Consider the following 19,225-nt stretch of genomic DNA (forward strand, 5'->3'; position numbering starts at 1 on the left):
ATTGAACACCCCCCATGGTCTGATTTACAGTTTCAGATGACTCCACTTGAGGTCCGTAATAATAGGTTATGCCACACTACCCATGCACACAATAATACATCCATATTTACATTTGAAACTTAAATTCCACTTGCTGCACACTAATTTGTATTGGATTACTTCAGGAAAGACATCAGATGGATTCAGGAGAAACATTAGTGGTAAGGGAATCGCTATTTAAATACATTGTTATTTGAAATAAAGAGCCAGATCCCTCTTTTACTGCATTTATATACTCCTGGCTCCATCTTGAATGTTCAGAAAGTATTTCCCACTAGCCACAAATGAATGAAAGGGGTCAGTGAGTGAGCAGCCAATCAGAGTGTTTGGTATCTGCTTAGCTGGGGCATTATCCCCACATGTGTATTAGGGCCGCGCACTAACTACTACGTATCTCATCTACAGTAAGATAATGCAATACAGGGGATTATGAGGTTGCAAACAGGCGAGTTTATGCAACACCTTTCCGGCAACTATTATTTTGATGCATTACAGCATTAAGACATCCTGTATCACTGCGAAAAGCAGCGATGCAGGAGGTCCCTAAGCGCAGAGATAAGGCGACTATTGGAAACATTGACCTGTTAGCAGAAAGCGGGGCTGGTAAGACAGCACCTATAACACTGTGCCATTGTAGAAACTGTATCCCTACAATGACAGAAATATATGACTGAATGTGTAAACATTAGAGATGTGTATGGGCCCCTGTGTTTTAGTTCTAAGGGGGTCATTCCGTCCCGATCGCTCGCTGCAGTTGTTTGCAGCGCAGCGATCGGGTCGGAACTGCGCATGCCGGACGGCCGAAGGTTGTCATTACCTAGCGATCGCCTCTGCCTGATTGATAGGCAGAGGCGGTCGCTAGGCGGGAGGGGGCGGCGGGGCAGCACGGCGGCGTTTGGCCGCCGTTTTGGGGGCGTGGTCCGGCCAACGCAGACGTTGCTAAATTTAGCACAGCTACGATCAACTCGGAATGACCCCCAAAATCTTCATTGTGTTTTGGTTTTAAATTTCTTTCAAAAGTAATAAAGTCAGTTAAAATCATGTAATTTTCACCTGTTTTTGCTCCTACAGTATTTTTAACATCCATACAATTCATTTCCACTCAATTTTAACCACCTCACAGCTCACTATTATTTGCCAAAGGCTGAAGTGAGCTGGCTGGCTAAACTAAGTGATAAACACATGGCAGTTTAAAACATTATAGCACATCTATGAAGCATAGTGGCATAGCAGTGGCAAACAGGATGGCAGGTAAATAAACTATACCATCCTAAAGAATGTTTTCATTAATCAAGAACTTTATCAGAGGCCCAAAGCCACCTACAGAATGTTTTTTATTAATCAAGAACTAGATCAGAGGCCCAAGACCAGTACAAGGTGATTCAAGTCAGAGTAATAACCTAGACGAGGCCGTGAAAAAGGTGCAGAAAGCGGTGCCTATAAACCTAAATGTGAAGCTGGTGATGGATGGTCTTGCAAAATACAGAAGAATAACAATGCCCCACTAAAGTGCAGTGATATATTATACGCTGCCTGTCTGTGTCAAACACACACCATAATGGAGGATGAGAATACTCTGCATCTATGGGGGCAGTGCCAATAAACCTGGATGAAAATATGGTGATGGATGGCCTTGCAAGATACAGAAGAACATCTGATTGGATATGAAGTGCCTGTGGTGGGTATCCTAACCGTAACCTACCCCTCCTGCAGTCTAATCCTAACCATCCCATTAATGTTGTTAATATTAACATGCAAAAAGGACCTGATTCAGATGTGGCTGGAGCTGCTATCGCTGCTTCTTACATACTAGCATCAGCGATAGCACTAATATGATAATGCAGCACCTCCTGCTTGCATTAGTAATCTGCGCTGCATCCTGGGATGCAATAATCAGACCACCACCACCACCATCGCCTAGCGATAAAAAAATATGCATGATTTTTTTGCAGTTTGGCCTCGTTCCTGCGCATTACTATCCATATACATGCGCAGTCGTTTCGATAATCGGCCACTGTGCGATTTCGCACAACAGCGATCAGGTCTGAATTAGACCCTGTGTCAGATGGAAAGAAAGACGTTACATAGGACTTCGACTTATGATCAAACAAGGTAGCCAAATTGTACTGATCCAATTGCAAGATGTTTCAAACCCTAAGGTCCTGGTGAAGTGAAAATATAACTTTATCTACAAGTCCAGCATGCTTGGCGGAATTGCTTAATTTCATTGCCCCCTTCAGCTTCTCCAGATGATTTTACAGTAGTTTAATGAAGGGTATTGGCTGAACTCACAAATCCTGAGCAGAGTCTTAGCTGGGTAAGCAATTTTACCATCACATCCCTGAGTTTTCCCAACAACCTGTCACCGGTATGCCTCTTAGTGAAGACAGTGACGCGGAGAGTAGCCTGTCTGTGAATGGTGAGCTGGGATTTTGTGTTAGACTCCACTGCTGCTGAAGGTGATATACCCACCCAGTGGGCTGTCACAGTCATGTAATATTTAGTTTGACCAGTACAGTTTGTCCACATATATGTAGTTAAGTATATAGTGGGTACAATGGTCATTTGCAGGCAAAGAATAACATTTTGTTTTAGGTCCCAGTAAAGGTAAGGAGCTGCTGTTCTGGTAAAATGGAATTGAGATGGAATTTGGTAGCCTGGACAAATGACCTCAACTAATCATTTACACCAGATGCATTGATGGCAGATATTTGACGCAGGTCTAATGATGATGAAGGTGTTGGCAGTGAAGATTGCATGTTCTGGTATCTAACCATAGTGCTGGAAGCTGATGCTGGACTGCTTGTTGTTATATTATATCATTTTCCAGCTTTTCATAAATAATTTGCATGAACTTGCTGCATATGATGTAACAGGGAGGAGGTGCCTAGATGGTTAACACTCCTACCATTACTCACTTTTGGTCTACAAAGGGAACAGATGCTTTGACAAATGTAGCCAGGATATGGATAAATTAAAATTCCACATGGAAGAGGTGACTATTTTGCCTTTTGCATAGGCATGACAATGTGCTTATTATCTCTGGCAAGAACTGCTCCCACTGGTGGCTGACTTACTTTAACACAAGCAATATCCTCCTCCTGAATTTTATCAACTTCTTGTCCTACACATTCATCAACATTCTCTGTAGCAATCGATACATATTATCCCCCTCATCTTATTGCACTTCCAAAGTAGCATCCTTCATTTCTTTTTCTTTTTTAAATAAATTATATATTTAAAAAAAAATGACAACACGTATAATTAAAGAAAGGGCAGGTAAGGCCGTGCAACCCCAACAATATAATAACATTAAGTATAACTGACCGGTCACACATTATAGTGAGCATAGTGACAAACACACAGAAGCCTGTTTGCAGTTTGCACTGGATTGCAGTTGGAGCTTTGTCTGCTAAACACACCTAACAAAGATGCCTGCAGAGACCCTTCCCAGCAACCTACTCCATCTACCTGCTACTACAAGTGTTTGTCCTAATGGTGCCCTGATGGTGATTTTTTTTTAAAGAACTGCTCCAGCCCACACCCTCTCCCTACACTCTCCTGCCCCTGATCACGAGGGATACTGAAATGGCCCCTGATCATGAGTGAAACATGTGGGTCATACCAGCTGGTAAGCACATCCAAGCCACTAGTACCCTTATTATCATTACAGCAAGCCATGTATATAATACTGCGTTGTTCCGATAGCTGCGCCTTTTCTATAGAATTTGCTTTATGTATTTCACCATTAAAATATTTGACAAATAATGTCACGCCACCAAAAGCATAGAGGCCCCAGTGCCCCTGGACTAATAGAAGCATCAGTATGGACTATTTCAAAGGTCTTAAGAGATCTTTTTAGTTCTGATTTCTCACAATAGAGCCTCCCCTCTTTCAAACAGGCCATTCTGCAGACCCAAAACCAGAAGAAGCATGTAGCCCTCCACACGTAGCATCGGCTGGTCACAAATGGAGGAGAAGCCTATTCTTTGAGTATGGATGAACAGATAGAAGAGCCATCTAAGGAGGAGATGTACTAAGCAGTGATAAAAGTGGAGAAGTGAGCCAGTGGAGAAGTTGCCCATGGCAACCAATCAGCTGCTCTGTATATTTTTATAGTATGCAAATTATAAATCGTACGTCAATGCTGATTGGTTGCCATGGGCAACTTCTCGAATGGGTCACTTCTCCACTTTTATCACTGCTTAGTACATGTCCCCCTAATTGTCATGTGTATATGTGGTTCCTATTAGGGCTTACAACCTTCCTCCCTCATTTCTAAATGTATAAAACTGACTGTTAGAGTGACTAGAATCACAAGGTTGAATGATGGAAGTTGTAAGATTCTGCAGAAGTCGACCTCCTTTTGGTGAAACACAATATTACATGCAGAACGTTCCAGACAGCAATGTACACCTCAAAAACGGTCACTGCTCTGTATTAATGAAAAAGCTAAAAGTACACACAATTGTAATATCATGGATAACAAATTCTCTATAAGTGATACTTTCTGGGAAATGTGACTCACAAACACAAAAATGCTGTTTATAAAAACCAACCGTAATATTATAAGGTGTCAGTAGCAGCAGCATGTGATTTATATTGTTGTGTACATATGTTATAAGCAACAAAGTAATGATTCATATCAGTACTGGAAACAACCAAAACCTCATATACTGGAAGAAATTCTGTAATATCTCTATTAAAATAAGAGTGCACCTGTCACTGCAGAGAGGGAGCCATTTTATAGATTGAGCACAGACAACCTATCACACCTCAGGAAGGTCACTAGTTCCTAGAGACCGGATTGGCTGTATTTGCTTCAGCATATGTCCGCCTCATTTTTCTGCAATGGCAGGTACACTTTAATGCAAAAGTATTTTGCCCAAGGTATTTGTGCATTATGATACTGTATAGGTAATATTTGATGCTGCTAACAAAAAAGCATCAACATTTCTTTCAGTTGTATTTTACACCTGTAAAAAATAGCACTAAGTAATTAAATTAGCATTTTTCAATATCTTTCTGGCAGAAAATGGGTTGGATGCAATTCAAATTCACTGCAGAATCATTAAAAATGGAGAAAGTGTTGTTGTTTTTTTTCTATTAACTTTGACTTGCAGAACAGTAAATACAACATGCAGTTTGTCTTACCTGGTATACTTGCTTTGTTGATGGATGGTTGGTTACACATTGTTGACCTTCTATATATTTAAAAAAAATGACATAGAAAATAATGTTTTAGGAAGGATAAATACTGTATCGACTGTAAAATATAAGTGTAATTAAAAACAAGACTTGATCACTTAAGGTAGTACAATATATAGTGTTGTACTATTCTCAGTAACATTGCCATCTAGTGGCCATATAGCTAAGTTACTGTCAAGATTTTTTTTAACCTACTATACAATTTCTGATTAAAGTTTGCAAGCCTTTATGGGACATCTTTCTCTTTATAGGGGAGATGTACCAAGCCTTGGAGAGAGACAAAGTGGAGAAGTTGCCCAAAACAACTAATCAGGATATAATGGTCATTTATCTAGCACAGACTTTGAAATGACAGATGCTGATTGATTACTTTAAGCAACTTCTCCACTTTCTGTCCAAGGGTTAGATTTACTAAAGCTTCTAAAAAAGGAGGAGTTGCTCATATATCATTTTCTAGAATGCAATAGAGAAAGTATAGCTAAAATCTGATTGGTTGCTATGGGTAACGCCTCCACTTTTCAATTTTAGAAGCTTTAGTAAATCTACCCCAAAGGCTTGATACATATCCCCTTTTATCTGACCGTTTTCTTTCAGGTTTATTTGTCTACTTACTGTCAAGAACGAAAGGACAGTGGTATACACTGTGGTAACTAATGGTATACACTGTGGAAACAACAGCAAGTCTGTCTTGTAATATAACATGTTCTGAGACTTTTTTTGTGGTTACTAGTAATATACTATAGGCCTTTGTCCACTGAGAGAGAGTGGATCTCCTGTAGTAATAAAGAAGGGACTGTAAAATATAATGCAACATAGATTAATTGAATAGCTCTGTGTGATTGTGCTATACATATACAGTAAGTGTTGTAAAAAGGTAGATGGATTCTTACATATACAGTAAGTGTCGTAAAAAGGTAGATGGATTCTTACATAATACACTAATACAAACATACCACAAGGTGGCACTATAGATCATTGGAAGTTATTGCATAAGAAATTTCAATTAAGAAAAAGAGGAATCTAGGAAATTGTCCTAAATAACCAGTCTCCTGTGCATTGCCAACGACATAACTAGGAGCTAAGCTGTAAGGAATGTCCCTTTCCCTCTGTGGAATAAGCCAGGGCTAAAATAAGAAAACTGAGTAGCATGTACAGTATGTGACTTCTTTAAATGTAATAGCAGCAAGTAGATTTTTGTTTTTACATAGGACAGAAATCCAGTCATTCTACTGCCCAAGCCTGTCCTACTTAGAAAGCCATATATTAGGTCCTGCAGAGTGCATATTAGATGCTGCAGTTGTTGCTTGAGTCCACACGGGGCAATAGAACAGATGTACTGTATAGCATTAGTTTGTTAAGTTCAAGCTTTTAACTTGTCACACAAAAGGTTTTTTTTAGGACAATCATTGGAGAGATGATCTATTTTCTTCAGGACTACCTGTACTCAGAACTAATAACTGTACATTTTATGAGTTAACTCATTGCTCTGGAGACTTGCAGAACAATGCATTGTTTTGGCGCACCAAATTAAAAGAAAGCAGAACATCTCATATTGAAAGAACTGAGTCATGTGACAAATGACCCAAACTGTGAGCTTCAAAGTACTATCACTTACTTGCTGGGCGCTCGATCTTGCAAGTTGGTTATTGCAGCAAAGTTATTCCTTACAGTACGCAGACTGGCCAGTACCTAAAGGGAAACACATGTAAGCGTCAGAGGTGTGACTGAGAATTACACTTCCGACCGCTACATAAATCAGGTGAATACGTATTTCTCCCTACACTCCATCTAAACCCTAAATTGTACTTTTGGGTGCAGTTCAGTATGTGGAGGTAAAATCCAGAATTCACATACACCAGGGAGAGGCATTGACACATGCAGGGCCAGACTGCTCCACAGAGGCAATCCCCAGTGGGCCCCACTGCCTGAGCCCCCACCCCTTCCTCATATGTCAGGTTCCAGACAGTGCACTCAAGTTCAACACTGTTACTCTAATATGCCGCTTTCACATCGCAATGCCGGGTCGCAGCGGGGAATTGGAAACGGGTCCTTCCCAGGGGGGGTATTCAGTATACCGTTTGTTGGGATCCGGGCCACAGTATACCGGCGCCGGAATCCCGACAACCGGTACGCCGACACCTTTTCTACCTCTTGGGGGTCCACGACCCCCCATGGAGGGAGAATAGATAGCGTGGCGAGCATAGCGAGCCCGCAAGGGGCTCATTTGCACTCGCCCCGCTGTCAGCAAGCCGGCGGTCGGGATCCCGGTGCCGGTATGCTGGTCGCCGGGGACCCACCTGCCGGCAACTCATACTACACCCCTTCCCAGGAGCGACCCGGCATTGGACCCTTTCACATTGGCTCCCCGACCCGGCAATATGCTGGATTGGGTTGACATCGCGGGTGGGGGGCAGTGCCGGCATCAGGGGCGGAGGCGGCACTGGGAGATGAGATCATCTACATGCTGCCTCTGCTGTGAACGGGTCCCAGGTCGCATCGACCCAGCAACCCGTTCATACTGCACCTGACCCAGGAATAACCTGGGAATAACCCTTCTTTACTCCCAGGTTGAATTACCGTCAGTGACCCCTTTCACACCGCACAGCAAACCTGCTACGACCCGTCAATATACCGGGTTATAAGAGGGTCAGTTACATGGTCTCTAAGGGCTGCCCAAGCCTCTGTGGGAGCCAGTCTCATCGCCTGATAACTGTCCACACCCCTTAAGCATGGGACCCCTACCACTGCATCCCCCCGGTGGGCCCTTCCTGCCCCAGTCCAGCACTGGATGCATGTCTGAAACAGCTGAGCAGTAGATGAGCAGCAATGGACTGCTGAAGGTTTTGTGGACCAAGAAAGACACAACATTATGGCATAACGTGCAGAATACCCTCTAATGCTGCAGTCTGGTTGGAGATAATAACCCATATCATGTGGTTTCTCAGCTCTGTAACTATCCTTCTACCAGTAAGTGTAAGAACACCATGGTGTCTTGCTTGCAAAATGTAGAAGTAAAGTGGCCACCTGGGCTAGTGGAGTGCAGTGTATTGTTGGAATGCAGTTTGGGCCCTCCAGTAGTACTATGGTGGAATAGCATATTGGTTGGTGAGCTCTGGCCAGGGTTAAAAACAACCTGCAAACACGCAACTGGGGCACATGTAACAAACACAGTCCCACTGTACCCTCGCTCTCATGCCCTACCGGAGGCTAAACTAAGCAACATTTTCAGAGAAAAAGAAGAAGAAGAAGAAAAAATGGTTGGAGGGTGTGCTCTAGTGGGTGGGTATATACTGCTGCCCACTGAGCCTCTGGACACACCTAGTCGCACTTCTAGAGTGAGGCGTGCACCTCCAGTGGCTCTGGGTGGATCATCAAATTTCCCTAAACTTCCCTAGTGAGAATATCAAGCACATCTTGTGCACATATGAAATGAGGAACTGTGCCGGCCATTGTGCTAAAAGATGGATAAAATGCAGATAGTTGCATTATGCTGTGTTTCTACGTGAGAAGAAACAGTAGAGGTATGAGGGAGGGGTGGTATTCATGTGACCGGTGGTCGGGAAGGCCGACGGTCACATGACCTACACCAACATTCCGCCCCTTTACTATCCCGACGGTTGACCAACAGGGACTATTTGCACTCGTGGGTGTCCACAACACCCATAGAATGGGAATAGAACCCGTGGCGACCGCAGGACTTGCTGGACTCGCCCCTCCCCGCCGAGATTCCGGCGTTGGTATGCTGCCGGGATCCTGGCGTCGGTCTCCTGACCGCCGGTCAGCCACCAGTTGTGGTGCCAGCACTAAATATAATTTCCTACATATATTTTGCAGTAAACATGTATTCGGCCTATTTATTAATATTGCATGAAATAAATAAAGATTTTGTATCGTCACTTATCACAGTGATAGAAAATCTTTTTGAGCTAATTTATCAATAAAAGTGAGAAATGCTCACATCATCCCTGGTGATACAGCTTAGATCCATTCTGTACAGTACATGCATTCTCACACATCATCCCTGGTGATACAGCTTAGATCCCTTCTGTACAGTACATGCATTCTCACACATCATCCCTGGTGATACAGCTTAGATCCCTTCTGTACAGTACATGCATTCTCACACATCATCCCTGGTGATACAGCTTAGATCCCTTCTGTACAGTACATGCATTCTCACACATCATCCCTGGTGATACAGCTTAGATCCCTTCTGTACAGTACATGCATTCTCACACATCATCCCTGGTGATACAGCTTAGATCCCTTCTGTACAGTACATGCATTCTCACACATCATCCCTGGTGATACAGCTTAGATCCCTTCTGTACAGTACATGCATTCTCACACATCATCCCTGGTGATACAGCTTAGATCCCTTCTGTACAGTACATGCATTCTCACACATCATCCCTGGTGATACAGCTTAGATCCCTTCTGTACAGTACATGCATTCTCACACATCATCCCTGGTGATACAGCTTAGATCCCTTCTGTACAGTACATGCATTCTCACACAGGAGCACTGCACTGTAAGCTTGTTACTGTCGGTACATTACCACTAGGTGGCGCTGATTCTTAATGATAGGAGAACGATTACTAACATTCGCCCTAAACTAGACAATATTTATGGCTGCACATTACTGTCGCCTTTCATGTATTCTGTAGTTTATTATAGAAATTGTATGTAGGCTTCAAATGATTACTTGTTATTTTGTTGTTGTAATAATAATAATAATAATAATAATAATAATAAAATAGAGTAAATCAGCCAGAAGCTGCAATTTTACACTGTGACAGACATATATGCACCATTATGCATTATTATGCAGGACTGCATATGTCTGCAATGACGTGAATGTGCCCTTACTGTATTCGCCATACGTTAAACCACCCCTTCCATCCTCCATGCCACCTCTCCAATTGCAGGCTGGCACAAACGTCAGAAGCGAGTGAATCTGCAGATGCATGAGGCCTATTCTGTGTACAGACCCAGAAGAATCTGTACACAGGCTGAGTTTCCCTTATCCAAAATCTCACATTTTTGTGTCCGCTACTGAGATAATGACATATATATTATATATTATGTGTATATATAGATATATTACATAGATATATAATATACATATAAATGTGTCATTATCTCAATAGGGGAACCAAAAATGTGTGATCTTGAATCTTGGATAAGGGATAATCAACCTCTATTATACACGATGCAAACGTCCAAGGGCCTGATTCACTATGGATACTGTTGCTACTGAGGCTGAGAGGGCGATGTTCACAAATCTGCTCTTGCTAAAAATCGTATGTGAAGAGCCGCCCAGAAAGGATAAAAGACGCCCACCGATGCATTCGTAAATCTAAGTATGCATATGCAATAAAAGGACACCATCAACATTTTTGGTTGACCCCAGCATACTCAAATCAATGAGAATGTAGTCGCACCGGGCGCCATGTTTTTGAATGCAGTGCTGCCAGATGATGTCAGATACATGGCTTGAAGGCGGCCATGACACGCCTGCGTTTTCCCAACCACTCTCCACAAACGCCATGTTACCACCCACAAACGGTCACTGCCTGTCAATTAAAATATCTTCACTTTACAATTAGGCTGCATACACATGGCGATCGCATTTTGCCCTACGATCACGTGCAGCACATGCGCAGTTTGCCAATAATTGCTCCCAGCGTGCAATCTCACATTTGCAATTGGTAATGAATCAAGCCCCAAGTCAGCATCAGCCCCATTGTGTTTAATTTGGAGGGTGAGGCCAAATAATTAGATTTTTATGCCTATATTACAAAGTGAAACTCCACCCACTTCCCCTTTTTCTACAGAAGTGAGGTAGCAAAAGCAGGAAAAGGCGCACGGCTCCGCTTCTGGCACATTGTGTGCACACACTTCCGTCGCATGCAAGATACGCTGTGCAAGCAGGCGGCGCTCAGCTCGGCATCAGCTCCATAGTGATATAGGTCCGGTTGTTATACCATCAGATACAATGTACTGATGTTCGGTACACTGCACATGTGCCGGAGCCGTACTGCGATGCTGCTCACAAAGCAGCTGCTTTTCAGGTGATTGACACTGACAGTCTGCCTCCATTTTGGCCGTGGGAAGGGGTGGCAATGGTCCCTGATTCACAAAACAGAGACGTTTAGCCTCCGCATTGTGAGAGTACTGAGGCCAGGGTCCTCGTCTTCCGCCGGAGATTTCCTGGCGTCGGAGCTGCATCGATTGGTCTGCGTAACCTCAGGGCTCCTCAGCCGATGGTGCTGTAGAGTGATCCGATGACGCGTACTCAGATGTAGCAGTGAATTACACATGCATGCAGGTGGTGTCTATACCAGCGTTCTCCTACTCTACTGGAAGCGCAGGGGCGTATTTATAATGGGTGTAAGGTCGCCGGCAGCAGCGCTGCACAAATCACTGGGAAAACTGCACGGCAGCCATTTCCTTGACGTTTCGCGCATTCGCATTAGACTCTGCTCAGAGTCTGCCACACTGTCAGCTAGAGAGGAGGGGGCCCAGACAGAGACCGGGCACAGGCTCCCTCCACGCTGGGAAGCAGCAGCTATGCTTTATACCATAGATTCTCAAACTCGGTCCTCAGGACCCCAACACAGTGCATGTTTTGCCGGTAACCCAGCAAGTGCACAGGTGTATTAATTACTCACTGACACATTTTAAAAGGTCCACAGGTGGAGCTAATTATTTCACTTGTGATTCTTTGAGGAGACCTGCAAAACATGCACTGTGTGTGCCCCCGAGGACCGAGTTTGAGAACCTGTGCTTTATACAACCGATCCTGAATCAGGCCCTCTGTTTCCTACTTTGCACATACATTATATGTTGGATGGAATGTGCCTGTGTGTACAGACAGTACCAGACATAACACAGATATAATCCCTCTCTGGAGAATATTCAAATAATATCGACAGTAACTTGAAGCCTGTGGAGCGACAGGAAGAGATTCAGACTCAGATTCACAGTTACAGATTCTGCTGCCCACATATTGTATACACACAAATATATACTCTATATACAGGGTTGCTATATAAGAAATAGACACTTTCAACGGTTTATATAAATTATTATTGAGATAGTTAAAATACTTACATGTATATGTAGTATATGCCTGTAAGTTTCTATGACTAATGTTCTATGTGGGAGCCTTTTGTCACACGACAGATATCAATACAATAATCCAATTCGTTCCAAACACACCAAAGCACGTCCTTGTCAACACTCGCAACCGCTGCGGTTTTCTCTTTGCACAACCAATGTTCATAAATTTCTTGCTCCAGTCATAGATGGACTGCCTTGTAGGTGGAGGTTTCCCATATTGTGTTCTAAAATGCCGCTGTACAACATTAACGTAGTTTGATTTTGCTAACTCTAGAACACAAAAAACCTTCTCTACCGGTGCAGCGGCCATTTTTCTTGCATGACGTCACAGTTGCTCACGCAATGCTGACGTCACAAACAGGTGTAGTCATAAAACTTTTATCCAAGCTGTGATTTTTTTTCTTGTTCCTCCACTCCCTGTACGTGTAAACGATCTGAAGCAACGCATCACAGCAGCTGTTGCGATTGTTGATGAGGACGTGCTCCGGTGTGTTTGGAACGAATTGGATTGTCGTATTGATATCAGTCGTGCGATAAAAGGCTCACACATTGAACATTTGTATCTTAGTCATAGAAACTTACAGACATATACTACATATGCATGTAAGCATTTTAACTAGCAATAATTGGTTATATAAAACGTTGAAACTGTCTATTTCTTTTACAGTAAGCCTGTATATTTTGTAAATGAGAATTGAAGCTTAATGTTGTTTTGTGTTTTATGTACATTTAAGGTCTATGGGGGTAATTTAGAGTTGATCGTGGATGTGCTAAATTTAGCACATCTACGATAATTTACTCTGACATGCGGGGGGGATGCCCAGCACGGGGCTAGTCCGCTCCGCATGTCAGGCCCTACCCCCCGCCCCATCCCGCACAAGTACAAAGGCATCGCACGGTGGCGATGCTTTTGTACTTGACAAGTAGCTCTCTGCCAGAGCAGCTCCTGCGCGCTGGCAGGGAGCTACTCATCGCATCCCGGGTTGCTGCGGCAGCGTGTGATGTCACGCAGCTGCCCGCCCCCCGCACGGTCCAGGCACGCCTGCATTGCCCAGACCGCGCGCCCAAAATGGCGGGAAAACGCAGTCGGCCCACCCCCTCGCCCGGCTAACGCCTCTCCCTGTCAATCGGGCAGAAGCGATTGCTGGGCTGAGATCCTGATAGCATCTCTAGCATGCACATGCGCACTGCGGCACATGCGCAGTTCAGACCTGATTGCCCGCTGTGCGAAAACGCCCAGCAGCGATCAGGTCTGAATTAGCCCCAATATACAGTAGCCTGTTGTGTTTTGATGTGTCCATCTCTCCTGCTCTAAACGAGGCTATTTCAATAGAAAAGCCCCGGCCCCGTGATCACGAATGGAGATAAACATTTCCATATTTATTCAAAGGCTTTTTACGTCATTATTTCATTTCAAAACTGTATTTGATGAAATACAGCCGATTCTGCACCAGTTTATCCCATCTCCTCGGCTAGGAAGATGGTAGGTTTCAACCTCTGAGCCCTGAAAACCTATATTCAGAGGTATCACCTCACTAGCTACACCCTGATCGTGTCGGGAAGGGAACCCCAGGTTCTGATTGGCCCATGGGCCACTCAGTGAAAGAACAGGTATGATCATCGGTTAGTGAAACCATTGATGGTCATCCACTGCATAGGTGGTAACCATAGATGGCCACTTGTCATATAGCTATCAATGGTAACCACACTGATGGCCATCCCTAGTCTAGCAATCTCCTTTAAAACAGGATGGGCGTGTTCAACACAGTGATTATGTCATCACTCTCTACCCACTACAGAGAAAACACTGGGGAGGAGAATAAAGAAGGTATGGCTGCCACTTTCTAGCACACACTGATGGCTACAAAACTGGATATGTACCCGAGTATGTGTGAGTAGTTATAGGTGATTACTGGGGGGACATGTACTAAGCACTCATAATAGCGGAGAAGTGGCAAGTGGAGAAGTTGCCCGTGGCAACCAATCTGCATTGACGTAACATTTATATTTTGCATACTATAAAAGTATACAGAACAGCTGATTGGTTGCCATGGGCACCTTCTCCACTGGCTCACTTCTCCATCTTTGTCACTGCTTAGTATATGTCCCCCTGAGGAAGTGGCGATGTTAGAGGGGGTCATTTAAGATGGTAGAAAATATCAGAGTGCAGCTTCTATTTATTGCACAGTGAACAGTCACACTTATGGTAAAAAAAAAAAAAATATCGACTTAGTGGGTTCTTGGGGTAAATAGCAGACTTACTGGCAATCTGTGCAGACTCCTTCTGAGACCACTACAGATTTATTTTAACTTTTTATTTAATAATTGGTTCAAAGCACAGCTTCCAATCACACTTTGCACCGCACCTATATTCTCTAGCAGACCATATCCTGTATAACTGCTTTGGGGGCTCATTTACAGTTGTCTATAAGTCAATTCTATGACACGCATCTAAGCGAGGAGCAATACATGCCCTCCTCCATGCTGCGTGAACAGGTGTTGGCAAGTATGATTTTAGGGGGCACTTGTATACTTACCTACTCTCCCGAAAGTTGTGGGAGAATCATGATTTTTTGGGTAGTCCCCCAGACCCGGAAGACTGGGTGAATCTCCCACATGGGGAGATATAATCGGGAGGGGGTGGGGGTGGGGCTTCATATATGCCAAGAACAGGCCCCTGAATGGCCAGCTGTATCTCCTCTCTGGCGTCACCCAGAAAGGTACAACATAAGGTCTGCAAGTATCTGTACTTGGAAAACATCTACTATCATGTCTGCGTGGTACATGCTTAACAAAAGGTTGGAACCCTGATCTACAAACTTGTAAGGGGGCAGATGACAGATAACTACAGAATACAATTGTCCAGGCTGTGCACTTTATCAGTCATGTGAATCTGACAGGAGGTAAAGCTCAGAACGTATGGAGGATGAGGAGACGCCATACTGCAGTTCCAACAATGTGTAATGTGGGCAAACTACATTACTGTATCTCCACTACAATACATTATGGGGGTCATTCCGAGTTGTTCGCTCGTTGCCGATTTTAGCACAAAACTTAGTAGATTTACTCACATCCGAACGAAGAATTTTCATCGCTGAAGTGATCGGAGTGTGATTGACAGGAAGTGGGTGTTTCTGGGCGGAAACTGACCGTTTTCTGGGAGTGTGCGGAAAAACGCAGGCGTGCCAAGATAAAACGCGGGAGTGTCTGGAGAAACGGGGGAGTGGCTGGCCGAACGCAGGGCGTGTTTGTGACGTCAAACCAGGAACGAAACTGACTGAACTGATCGCAATCTGTGAGTAAGTCTGGAGCTACTCAGAAACTGTTAAGAAATTCCTATTCGCAATTCTGCTAATCTTTCGTTTGCAATTCTGCTAAGCTAAGATACACTCCCAGAGAGCGGCGGCCTAGCGTGTGCAATGCTGCTAAAATCTGCTAGCGAGCGAACAACTCGGAATGACCCCCCATAACAGGTCCATTTAACATGTATATTTTAAGAATAATGGACGTCCTTAGAATGGCACATCTTTCATTCTAGTTGAGGAGGATGATCTGTTTCATTGTACAGTCCTGTCATACATATCTCCACTACGTACCTGAGCAAATGGTGTTACAATCAAGTCATCTCCATGTCTGTAAAATAAAAATAAAAACATAATCAATCATTTAGAAGAAGATATGAATGCTGGAAAATAGTATAGTGCTGTTTATTGTCTCATATGTAACGAAAAAGACAATCAGGCTATATATAGCTCGATGCTTAGAAGGCGATTACAGAGGCCTGACGTACTGCCAAGGCAATAAACAGAGGGATCCAGCATGTTCTCCCCTTATCCCTGTAACTTGGGTTCCTCCCACAGTCACAATACAAAGTGGAGCAATATTTTGCTTCTGACTGAATTGTCCCCGAGGTCTCCGTCTGTGTCTGCGGTAGGTAAATTAGAGTGTTAGCTCAACTGGGGCAGATAGTGTTATAAATGAATAAACAACCATGTCAAACAAAACTACTAGCAACTTATGACAAAACTAGTAGGAAACTGGACAGACTGCTGGCAGTGGATGTTAGCACTGTAGCGGTACATTTTCTAAGTCGTACAAGATGAAAAAGAAAGCGTGCAGTAAAACCTGGCGTGACCCAACTAAAAAGATATATATTTATGTAGTCTGTATTTGTATTATACTGGAACTGGAGTCATATCCAATATATACAGTGTTTGTGAATTAAGTATATACATGCTTTGTATACAGTATATCAAAAATGTTATATGGAATTTGACAAAAAGTCTGGAGTAATATATCCGGTGTTACCCCAGGGATTCTAATTCTACTACATCTTTTTTTATTTTATTTAGAAGAGTCTCCCTCCAAAGTCTAGCTTGTGTCTTTTTTCACTGTGGTTTCAGTCATGCCAAACAGTCCTTCTTGGTGCAATATGTCCCGTGCGCCAAGCCTCTTATTTGCTGAAAATGTGAATCTTATTTGCAGAAATGAAACCACTGGGAGCGACAGAACTGAATTGCTAGGGTACAGTGACCACTGGTGTGCGACATTTCTACATCTGTGTAAAAATGGCTCCGATGCTAGTGGTGGCGGCTTTTCCTCACGCAAGTTCCGTTGTGCTTTATCTATGACCTCATATGTGTGTAAAACCAATTCCTAAAGTCGCAGCCCAACATCTCCAGTTCACTGTGAGTGGTGTCTGTGATGCGACTTAGGCACAAGATATAAAATATGGAGAGTCTGAGCCGCGTCATGCGTCCTGTGCAGTAAAGCGCAAAAGATATCCAGTGTATGAGAACACATCTGAAGATATACTGTATATTCAACTAGTAAAGATGATCGGTAGCAGAACTCTTTCACAAAATGAACAATTTTAAAATGATATTGACATATGATTGTGCAATGCGCCACGCAGCGATATACAGTCTGTAACTCTGACCTCGCACTACATTTAGGATGTGAAATCGCACGATGCATGGGAGGCAGCTGATACGGGACACTGCCTGCCATCCCACGTACAGCGCGATACACGGAGCCCTCTCCAATACAAAATGTGAAGGCTCTGCCTGTCTCTTATTTGAGATATACATTTCACACAGCTAGTAATACATTGGGGGTCATTCCGAGTTGATCGCTAGCTGCCGTTGTTCGCAGTGCAGCGATCAGGCTAAAAATCGGCATTTCTGCGCTTGCATATGGGGCGCAGTGTGCACACGCAACGTACTTTCACACAAGGTCCAGCGACGCTTTTCAGTCGCACTGCTGATCGGTGAGTGACAGGAAAGGGGTGTTTCTGGGAAGGAACTGACCGTTTTCCGGGAGTGTGCTAAAAAACGCAGGCGTGTCAGGTAAAAATGCAGGCGTGTCAGGAAGAAATGCAGGCATGCCTGTGGAAATGGGGGAGTGGCTGGCCGAACGCAGGGCGTGTTTGTGACGTCAAACCAGGAACTAAACAGACTGAAGTGATCGCAAGGAAGGAGTAGGTCTGGAGCTACTCTGAAACTGCTTGGAAAAATGTCAGCACTGTTCTGCTAACCTTTCGGTCGCACTTCTGCTAAGCTAAGATACACTCCCAGTAGGCGGCGGCTTAGCGTGTGCACTGCTGCTAAAAGCAGCTAGCGAATGAAGGCCTTTGTCTCTAGAGTGACTGATTATATAAATATAAAATAAAGAGCTGGAAAGCACATACTTATATTACACAGTTGTGTTCTGAGGGCGTCACTAAACCACGCTTTCATTTTTGTAGTGAATTAAATGATTATACCATAACTCCCAAATATCCCAATTTTTAGTGGAACAGTCCCAATTTTAGGGTATTGTCCCACTTTCCTGACAGGACTTTAGTCCTTGGCTGCCGGTACTGCAGAGTGTCCTGCTTGCCATGATGAAAGGATGCCACTGGTTCATGCAGCAATACAGGAGCGACTTAGAGTAACATTTCTAAGCGCTCTTTGAGCTGCAAACTAAGGAACTGGTTTTTTTTTTACTTTTTCCGTTACTCCAGGGGTGGGGAACCTTTTTTCTACTAAGGGCCATCTGGATATTTATAAAATCCTTCGGGGGCCATACAAAAATTATCAACTTAAAGATTAGCCTGCCCTCAGTAGATATGCCCCCTAGAAGTGCCGCTTACACACACACACACACACACACACACACACACACACACACACACACACACACACACACACACACACACACACACACATATTAAAAGAAAGAAAAAACACAATACTCACCAGCCACGCTCCTGCTTCCGGACCCTTGCCCTCTGCCTGGCTGCGCGCTCCTCAGAACTATGGGAGAGACGTCATGACATCTCTCCCATAGCACCGCACAGGCAAGCACGCACACTGCCAGAGCCGGAAGCTGGAGCTCAGGAGTGAGCTCCTGTCTCCGGCTGCTGCTGAGGGGAAGAAGCCGGTCGCCCGCTAGTAACAAAATCTCAGTGGGTGCCCGGCATCTACCTTGGTTAGGTGAACCTGGAAGGGCCGGATCAAGTGTCTTTGCGGGCCTTATACGGCCCGCGGGCCTGAGCTTCCCCACCCCTGCGCTACTCCATGCTTCCTTTGTACAGTAGTTCCTGGATAACATTCTACCAAGAGCAACGTTATACTGTGGTCACAAGACCTTGTAGCCCTGATAGAGAGGTGGAACAGATCCCCAGGAGGAGGAACCAGAGCTAGCAGGGCACTTCCATGCCCTCTCCTTGCCTATGGCGCCCACCACACATCTGACATAATGGCGTCAAGGAAGTGAGAGGCTGTGATCTTACTGAAGCATGAATTAAGGAGAGTTGTCACTGGTGCTGCTACCATCCCCAGTCAGGATACTGACATCGCTAAGAAGATT

At 44.1% G+C, this 19,225-nt stretch overlaps 1 protein-coding gene across 9 annotated transcripts in view; it reads right to left on the reverse strand.

Annotated features, from left to right (window-relative positions):
• PDE4D (phosphodiesterase 4D) overlaps window positions 1-19,225 on the reverse strand; it is a 1,020,783-nt gene that overhangs the window by 328,963 nt on the left and 672,595 nt on the right. For all 9 annotated transcript variants that reach the window (XM_063962730.1, XM_063962764.1, XM_063962783.1 and 6 more), the window contains 3 exons: window positions 15,970-16,006; window positions 6,863-6,936; window positions 5,194-5,243 (listed from right to left, as the gene is read on the reverse strand). In XM_063962730.1, coding sequence (XP_063818800.1) covers window positions 5,194-5,243; window positions 6,863-6,936; window positions 15,970-16,006 — 161 coding nt within the window. The remainder of the gene's footprint in view (window positions 1-5,193; window positions 5,244-6,862; window positions 6,937-15,969; window positions 16,007-19,225) is intronic.

This window comes from Pseudophryne corroboree, chromosome 1 (genome assembly GCF_028390025.1).
Source record: "Pseudophryne corroboree isolate aPseCor3 chromosome 1, aPseCor3.hap2, whole genome shotgun sequence".
Classification (NCBI taxonomy): Eukaryota; Metazoa; Chordata; class Amphibia; order Anura; family Myobatrachidae; genus Pseudophryne; species Pseudophryne corroboree.